Genomic DNA, 9,551 nt, shown 5'->3' with positions numbered 1-9,551 from the left:
GGTTACAAAAGTTTTGAATAGAATAATGATGCCATACACCTCAGTTCCCAGATATATATTGCTATGTTGTAAATTCTGTTTTATGACACATTTTGCTGAGCGCTTGACTCACTTCTTGCTTTTCAATTATGTCATTTCAGCTAGCAAGTATGGTTAGATTCAAGCAGACTGCTCGTAAGTCTACCGGTGGAGATGCTGAGGCTTATGTGAGATGTGTGTAGGGAATTCTTTGGTTGATATGTACTTGAAAAACCAAAAACTGGACGATGGTTGGAAAGCTTTTAAAGAAATGCCTTGTAGAGATGTGCACACTTGGACTCAAGTGGCAGGGATGTTTAAATTGTGGTGAACCGAGAAAAGCATTAGAAATTGTAGAAGAGATGAGGGAGATAGGAGTAAAACCAAACAAGTTTACTCTTGTTACAGCTCTTAATGCATGTGCTAATTTAGCTTCTTTAGAGGAAGGAAAAAGATTTCATGCTTTGATGATTAAGCTTGATAATGAAGTTGATGTGTGTGTGGATAATGCTTTGTTGGATATGTATGCAAAATGTGGATTGATGGATAGAGCATTAAGCGTTTTTCAATCAATGAAGGACAGGACAGTTGTTTCGTGGACGACAATGATAATGGGGTATGCACAAAATGGGGATCCAAGAAAAGCTTTAAATATCTTCGGTGATATGAGGGTGGAAGGTCCAGAACCTAATTATATTACGTTCATATGTGTACTTTATGCATGTAGCCTGGGAGGATATATATTGATGAAGCTTGGACACATCTATCTTCCATGACAGATGGCTACGGCATCTCACCTGGAGACGGTCACTATGCATGTATGGTAAATCTCTTTGGCCTAGCTGGGCGTACAAAAGAAGCCGAGGCCTTAATCCTAAATATGCCATCGAAACCAGGAGTTCTAGTTCGGCAGACTCCACTTGGTGCCTGTCGACTTCATGGGGATATTGATACTGCAACTCGTGCAGCAGATCATGCTTTAAATTTAGACAGACATACCCCTTCAACTTATGTATTGTTAAGTAACACCTTCGCTGATACGAGCAATTGGGATGCTGTTGGAACACTGAGAACTAATGGGAAAGCGGGATGTTAAGAAGAGATCGGGCTCTTGCTGGATTAGCTAAATGGAGACTAAAAAAAACAAAATGCAACAGCTTGGGTTTGATCCCGGGAATCGAATCTTCCTTGTAACATTAATTTGTATACTACTACTTGAGAAGGGTATGGTAGTTCCAAAGGGCACTATCAAAAGTCATTTGTGTAGTCACTCGTACATCTTACAAGGTTAGTGGTAATGCTGTTGCAATGGTTGCGTAGTGCTATAAGTAATGCAATTTGTTAGAACAGACCTAATTATTCAAAAAGAAAAAAAAACTGGCAACTGGCGTTTATATAATCTGGGTTTTTGAAACCATTTGGTATTGGTATATTTCCAACAAAGATGGGTGACTGTCTAACTGCATTACACATGCAACTATGCAACGCAACTTCTTCAAATATAATCAATTGAACAAACCTTGCTACCAAAATAAACATGGCGATTGATGTGGCTACTGCACTTGATTATCTTCATAATCAATTGAACAAACCTTTGACACATTTTAATAGAAGTAATGCAGTACACATAGTATAATCTGAAATTGCAGTGGTATAGCTGGTCCAGCTCTAAGTTTGATCTATATAGATTACAGAGGCATATAATGAAATATTAACCAATCATAAAAAAAGAAGAAAGCAAACCTAAAGGAAAATAAAGATGGTTCCCAAGCTCAAAAAAGAATAGCAAATATTATTGAGTGAATAACAATAGCATAGTTTATAATTATGCTGATAATTGACAATAAAGAAATTTAATATCAATTTTTAATAGGTCGTGAAAGTTGCTTTTATTTTCTGTGCAAAACTTCTCCACCAGTTACCATATGCAAGTTTTGGCCAGATAAGTTGGGAAAACTGTTTTTTCGGAAAAATACCGCGAGGTAGGGCCTTTATAAATTGGATAAGGAGAGTCTAGAAACATTGGATTATGCACATTTGATTTATAAGAGCACCGTAGATGGTTATAGCATAAGATAAACAACAATCCCCTAAATTTATCTAAGATATTTAAGAAATGTACTGTAAAGCTAAAAAACTCACATATCTGAATTGCACCTAAAAACACCATTCGTTAAAGTGAATAAGGGCTTGAACACAATGAGTTCTTTCTCAACAGTAATGCTGACCTTCATCCATTCTAGATAGAAGAGCAACCAAAACTTGGCGCATGAAAAGAAGAAAATATACGACTATATCACAACCAATCCCCATCATTTTATTGTTAAAAGCTTTCACCATAAGCCATTCCCAACCTGACACTAACTCTGCAGTCTAAAACATGCATTCAATGTACATCAGCCATTCTCTGCAGGTCTTGAACCATACAGATTACTGCGATCAAGCAACATAGTCTATTCCTGTCCATCCAAGCATATACATATATAAGTGAAATATGTGCAAAGGGTGAAAGCATCCATGAGTTACTAGGGAGCAAGTAAGTCAATAATTATATAATCAAAGTAAAGATACAATCATTACAGCAAATTAACAGGGGAATTAGCAAGGAATATAAAGTAGACTTGTGCATCCTGCTAGACACTAAAAGGTTACAACTGACAAAGGAGGATAACTATGACAAAGGAGGATAACTAATTATGGCAACTAATACAAATCCATCCTGCTAGACCCTAAAACTAGTCATAATAAAAAAACAAATTAAACACGTAGGTAAAAAAAAAGTCTTGTACAATTGGTAGAGAGACGTTCTCTCATCATATATACAGCAGAAAATTCATTGTTATATAATTTAATGCTACGATGATAAAAAAAACTGTTCAGTGTAATTCTATTAGCATAACTTGTACTATTCAATTATCATTTCTATGCACAGCCAAAGACTATAAAATGGCACTATTGACATAACAAAACTTGACCAAAAACCGTGGTGCATAAAAGACGAGATAAATAGGGTTAAATGGAAATATTTAGTTGTGATAATGATAGAATGAACAAGAACAGATTATGAACAACACAAATCATGTAGTTCACCATATTCTTAGGTCTTTAATCCTTTGTCATAATACAATATATATATATAAACGCTATTTAATTTAAAGTATTTTAGCTTCATTACATGTCGAAATATAATAACTTCAACGAAACAAAAATTCATGTATATATGAATACGATGCATGATGCATCAGTTCTAAATTTGTAGCTCTCTTTGAAATTTAGAAAATATTGCATCATTATATACATATATACACATGTATAAATTTAGTAAACATTTTTGCACAATCTAAAGAAGGAATAAAAATTTGTACCAAGTCTTTGAAAAATTTCATTCCTTTCTAAACGCAATGCATTCGTCATCAGCCTTATTTCAAAATCCTCTACTTCCCTGCACACGAAGAGGACAAATAAGGAACCGCGAATAAAAGGAAAAGAAGGTAAAAGGAATATATCTTTGTAGAGGGCAAAATAGTAACAATAACATACTTCTCATCGAATGTAGTATTCTAGTACTGTTACTTATTTCACACACAAAAGCAGAAGACTGCAACATCACCGCAAACATTTCAAAATGATTTTGTTATGGCATATGACATCTTATCTGAGAAGATACACTAAATAATAGTATATACCTTATTTGAAGAACTAAACCAAGAAAACTCTTACAAAAATAAGTTTGTGGATGTGAGTTTGTTTTACATGTGTGCAGACATCAGCCATATGCATGTAAAAATTATACAATCAAAATCATATAGAAAAATGAACGAAGCGGGTAATAATGAGTTGCGGCTGTGTGAAGGCCACACTTAAGTTTACAGCGCAATGCGCATACATGTCACACATGTATCGAGGACAGTTTAATACATTATAAATATTAAGGCAGTAGCGTTCTAGCATGCATGTCAATAATTTCATATTAGAATCTAGCTAGCCATACAAGAATTATATGCTTACAAGTTTTGAATAAAAATTTGCACACGCCTTTGAAATCATTTTTTTATTTATATTTAATAAATTTAACTTACACGGCCAATATATCCCCGCCCATGTACCATATATAGTACAAGGGCGAAAAAACTAACTTAACAAAATGTCAAAATCAATTACAGATATTCAAGTTCTAAGAATAATCAAATGAATAAAACTAGCTTCCGTAGGTGCCACCGGACTAATTAATTGTTACAACGTTGTACAAAAACTAAACACCGGTGTGACTAATATCCATCGGCAACAAAAAGCAAACATGCAATTAAGTAGCAATCAATCCAACACTTTCATGTAATTTCATGATACTATCACCTACTATATGATATATCTTGTATAATGAGATACACTAATAAATTAAAGAATGAAAACTAACCTCTGAGAAATCAACATTGTTGATAGTCGAGACTAAAACCAAGTAAATAGATCCTCTTTCAAAACAGAAGCATCGGTTTGCAAGAGCAGTCGATCAAATTTGTGTCATGTTCAAGTATCTTTATCCCCCACCCCGACCCCCACCCCCACCCCCACCCCTACCTTTTCTTTTTCTAATGTAGTTGCTTGCTTAATTAATATAATTCTTTTCTAAAAAATATGTAATTTTACAAAATTGTAACATAGCCTATGCATAAAAATAAGATTCACATTGCTTCATCGAGCAAAATATAGGAAGCAAACAACAGATAAATGTATTGCAATCTTGTGGCAAACCTACTTAATGTGCTCAATACTAGTCATGACCTTACATGTGTTATTTGCCTAGGCGAGACAAAGCTAACAATGATTTTATAATTACATGTGTTTAATTGACAACCAATCAAATATACAATGTTCCGCTTATAATAGTATGGTGTAGAATTTGACGAAGTGCCAAACTGACAACCAACCAAATATACTAGTTTTGCTTATTATAGTAAAATAATATAGTATAGATAGAAACTAGTGAATTGGTATCTACGTAATATTTGACATTAATATGATGACAATATGATATTATTAATAAAAATTACAAGAGCTATAGAAAATGAATAGATAAAATATTAAGTTTTAAAGTATAGCCTACATTTTAACTTAAAAGTTTGGGTCACATACTACAAAACACATTTAGACTAAGAAAATGTAATTGAAAATTTAATGTAAAATACTATAGTTTTTTTGTAATTTACAAATACATTTTTTAGTGATGTTTTATCCATTTTAGTAATAATGACATAAAAACACAGTTTTATGTTTCAGTTACATATAATAAATACATATTTATCAATTTTTATAACATTTTGACAAAAAATGTTAAGGCCACAGGTAATCTATTGCCTCAATATCGCCTAATCAAGGACATGGGACGAAGCAATTGCCTTATTAAAATCGCTTATCAAAAAGCAGTAGACATTGCCTCATCTATGCTTTTGGTAACATTGGTCCTTAAATTGAATCTTTGTTGGCATGCTGTATTTATCTTTTACTTGCAAGCAAAAGTTGTTTTATACCTCATCATATTTTGAAAAAGTGAATTTGTCGAACACTCCCAAAAAACGTTATTTCCTAAAGGTTTTGTTTTTTTTTTTGACGTCACATCTAGATAATTGAAGTTAAGACACACACAAATACATACTTACATTCACACACACATATATATATATATATATAATTCTGTTCCCACAAAGGAAAGAGATACTTGTGACACTCGCACACTTAAAAATACCCCGTACTGAGATAATTGTCATACAAAAGAATTTCCAAAATATTGAGGTTCAGATATATTATAAATGATAAAATTAACACGCTAACCTATTAATCTCTTCCAACAAAGCGGGATCCAGATCATTATCAACAATGTCTCCCTCAGCATTGAAGCTCTCATGTTGAGTGCCCAGTAGTTGTAATCTATCAGCAGCGGAACCTCTATCGTATGCAGAATTAGAAGCATTCAAGTCCTAAAAATTTTAATATACATCTTCTTAGGTAACAAACAACACGGCATATTGTGGGGAATTACGGCAAGAAATAACAAATAATATAATAATGGAAATCATGTGCCTCGCGGCAAGAAAAAATGAATAATATAATAATGAAAATCATGTGCCTGACCTGCTCACTGTTCTCGGTGATTTTCTCTAAAGCAGAGGCCTCAGTTGAAGCAAAAACATTGATAGAAGAAGTTTTCTTCTTCTCTTTCCCTTTGTTACGATTCTTTTTCTTCTTCTTTGAGGTTTGACCCCCTCTGGTATCTGCAAATATAATGTACTTAATTAATATTAATGTTTGCATCATTAAAAAAAATCGCCTTGCCTACTTCAAACTACACTGTAAGGTATGAAACAACGAAAAACTAACATCTAAGTTCCACAAGTATAATTATAAAGATACCATTAGATAACCACACCAAAGAAACCATTTAAAGGATAAAATTTCATCACTTTTTACTAGAAAAGAAGAAATATGCTTGTACAAATTGTTTATCATTTGAGGATGAGCAAATCATTTTGACAAGGTGGACACTTTTCCTTCAAGTTAGGACATGTACCCTAAAACTTAAATACATCCCAATACACCTCTTCTAGAGAGTAGAACTAAGACAATAAGGGTTTTTATTTAAAGACTATAGAAGAATTGACGTAGTTGATATATCAAAACTGCCCCAAACTCATTATATAGTATGTAATTAGAAGAGACATGACTAGTATATCAAAATTGAGATAATTAGTTAGGCTAGTGGTGGTGTATTCCTTTTTGAAATAATAGGATGTCATGTCTCACTGTGTAAAACAATTTTATAGGCATATATGGGTTTCCCTTTAAAATTGTTTTGATACACCTAATATCCTTCAGTTTCTACACATTCTTACATGCCATTATTTTCGTGTTGTTATATGGCAAGAAGAACAAGCTGAAAAAATAACATTTATAGAGGACTTCGAGTATTTACAAAAAAAAAGGACCACGGGTATAGCTAATTTAGAATATAGAGTTATTTGCAAAATGCATCCCTGTGATTTGGCCAAAATGCATTTTTTTACCTATACTTTAGATAACTGCACTTTGCATCCCCTTACTATTTCGGCGCGACAAATTGCACCCTTTTCGTTAATTTTGTTAAAATTTTCAGGGGTATTTTAGGAAATGTAAATATTAAATTATTTTCAGATCTTTATTTAAGGTTTATAACCCTATAAACAATACATTCTGAAAAAATTTAAAGAACGGAAGTTGTAGAGAATAAAAAGATCTTCTCGAAATAAAAAGGTTCAAAATTGAAATATTTTTTTTATAATTATTTTTAATAAATTCAATAAGTATATATTTTATTTAATTTTGGCTTCATAAATTTTTGGATAATTTTGAATGTTATTGTTTTGAAAAGATTTTTTCGTTCTCTATAATTTTCGTTCTTTAAATTTTTTCGAAAAGTATCATTTAGAGGGTCAAAAAACTTAAATAATGATCTAATTATAATTAAATATTTTAATTTCCTAAAATGCCCCTGAGAATTTTAACAAATTTAACGAAAAGGGTGCAATTTGTCGCGCCGAAATAGTAAGGGGATGCAAAGTGCAGTTATCTAAAGTATAGGTAAAAAATGCATTTTGGCCAAACCACGGGGATGCATTTTGCAAATAACTCTAGAATATATGATCAGTTCTTATAATACACATATTTAAGCAAGTATGGAGCACACATATAAAAAACTAGTGAGCAAAAAGATAATGATACCTCCATCGCCATTGATAAAAGAAAGGAGGTCATCAATTGAACGAGCTTCAGGCTCCGGAGCCTCCAGTTCTGCTGCCTCCACATTCTATCAAGGAAGAACATCAACCAATAACAAGTTAAGTATGATACAAAGAAAAATATTAGAAGATAGATTCAAGTTGTTATAGTACCAATTATGGTAATCATATTGAAGAAGACATGAATTTTACCTTTATATTCGGTACCTCGTCGAGCTTTTTCGTCTGTTTCACAAACAGCTTATTTGAAAGCCTGGCACGTATGTTGACATTCTTGTGAGGTTCCAGCTCTTCTCCCTGCATCAATTGAAAAAATTAACATAAAAAATTGAAGGTAAGGAACATGTCACTGGCAGTAAACATGGTAGCCGCAAGAAAAATAACCTTCGCACAGTGCTTGAAAGATCTAGATAAATCGTGCTCTATTTCCGAGACACTCTTCTCAGTGTTTTGAGCAAGAGTGTCGCGGATCATTTCATATAGCCCACTAACTTGTAGACAGTTTGCAGCACGAAGCAACGACCAAAGAGAGTGTTCATCCCTTTGAAGAAGTTCATCAATATACAACTTGCGCTCCTGCTCAAAGAAAAACAAATATAAATTCAAAATTTATGATATCCTTTATAAAATAGAAAAAAATCTGCAATTAATAACTCTAAATCAAAACAAGTGTCAGGAAGCACAAACTAACAACAAGAATTAAGCAAACACGAATCTAACCTCGCAATCCCGACCCAACACTACAGCAAAACGAAAATAATCAAATACCATTTCCAGTCCCTCTTTCTCAACGTCTGGAGGTAGACAAATCGGTGTGCGCCAATTAAACCCAAATCCTCTGTCCAATGCATCGCATATATACTGGGACAACCAGGCATGCTCCCCTTCTAATTGTGTAATCTCACCCACAGCAGTTCGAAAATAATACCATATCTGCTGGTCATTCAAAGTATACTATATTGCCGATAAAATATTCATTGTTAAATGCAGCTTCGGAAACAATACATTATACAAGTAGCTCAGGAATGCTAGACATTCATCATAATCCAAATAGCGTGGCACTATAATTTAATAAAGCACGTGATAAAAAATGACACGAATAGCTACAATATACATGAAAAAGGTAAAATAACGACAAGAAACTACACCAATAGCTTAAATATACATGAAAAATGTAAAATAACGTGACAAGAAACAAGACGAATAACTCGAATACAAAAATAACTGATCATCACTTACAGAGTATGTACACAGTTGAGAGATGAAAAGCCCTCTTTCCTTCCATTTGGTTGAAATTAATAATGATTAATGATAATCTCCTTATTATTAATTATGATTTATAATTAAATTTCATAAACTTATGATTATTAGCTTCCAATTCAATCATCCCACAACCCCAACCAGAGTGAGAGCCAAACAAAACGTGTTGAGAACACGAGTCTGAACTAACCCACTTGATTTTATACAAAATTTCTCTTTTCTTTTTACAAACTAATTCCTTCAATTCCATTTTAATTGTCACATTTTTCTTTATAAAACTCAAATTGACCAATTTTTTACTAAAAATTAAAAATTACTTCTGTATTATTTTAAAAAACTAAAAATTATATATTAAAGTAGATTAAATATACTTTCCAAAGATGTAATTTTTTTATTTTGTTCAATTATAAATTATTAATAAATTTCGGTCAAACCTAAATCAATTTGACCTACACAAATCCAAATGTGACAACTAAAATGGGATGGAGCGAGTACCATTTTTCATAA

The 9,551-nt window shown here is 32.6% G+C and overlaps 1 protein-coding gene and 1 pseudogene across 1 annotated transcript; one reads left to right on the top strand and one right to left on the bottom strand.

Annotated features, from left to right (window-relative positions):
* The first annotated feature begins 211 nt into the window (after positions 1–211).
* On the top strand, positions 212–1,500 carry LOC141686430 (pentatricopeptide repeat-containing protein At2g03880, mitochondrial-like; annotated as a pseudogene).
* A 555-nt stretch (positions 1,501–2,055) lies between these two features.
* Positions 2,056–9,194, bottom strand: LOC141683167 (SKP1-like protein 21). Its single transcript, XM_074487854.1, has 9 exons — positions 9,024–9,194; positions 8,505–8,738; positions 8,169–8,360; positions 7,977–8,081; positions 7,768–7,852; positions 6,145–6,284; positions 5,845–5,990; positions 3,384–3,460; positions 2,056–2,477 (listed from the first exon to the last, which is right to left on the bottom strand). The coding sequence occupies exons 2-9, from the start codon at positions 8,553–8,555 to the stop codon at positions 2,458–2,460; spliced, it is 816 nt and encodes a 271-aa protein (XP_074343955.1). The 5' UTR covers positions 8,556–8,738; positions 9,024–9,194; the 3' UTR covers positions 2,056–2,457.
* Between the last annotated feature and the right edge of the window lie 357 nt (positions 9,195–9,551).

The sequence above is a fragment of the Apium graveolens genome, chromosome 9, assembly GCF_009905375.1.
Source record: "Apium graveolens cultivar Ventura chromosome 9, ASM990537v1, whole genome shotgun sequence".
Taxonomy (NCBI): domain Eukaryota; kingdom Viridiplantae; phylum Streptophyta; class Magnoliopsida; order Apiales; family Apiaceae; genus Apium; species Apium graveolens.
This window is presented reverse-complemented; position numbering and strand designations above follow the sequence as displayed.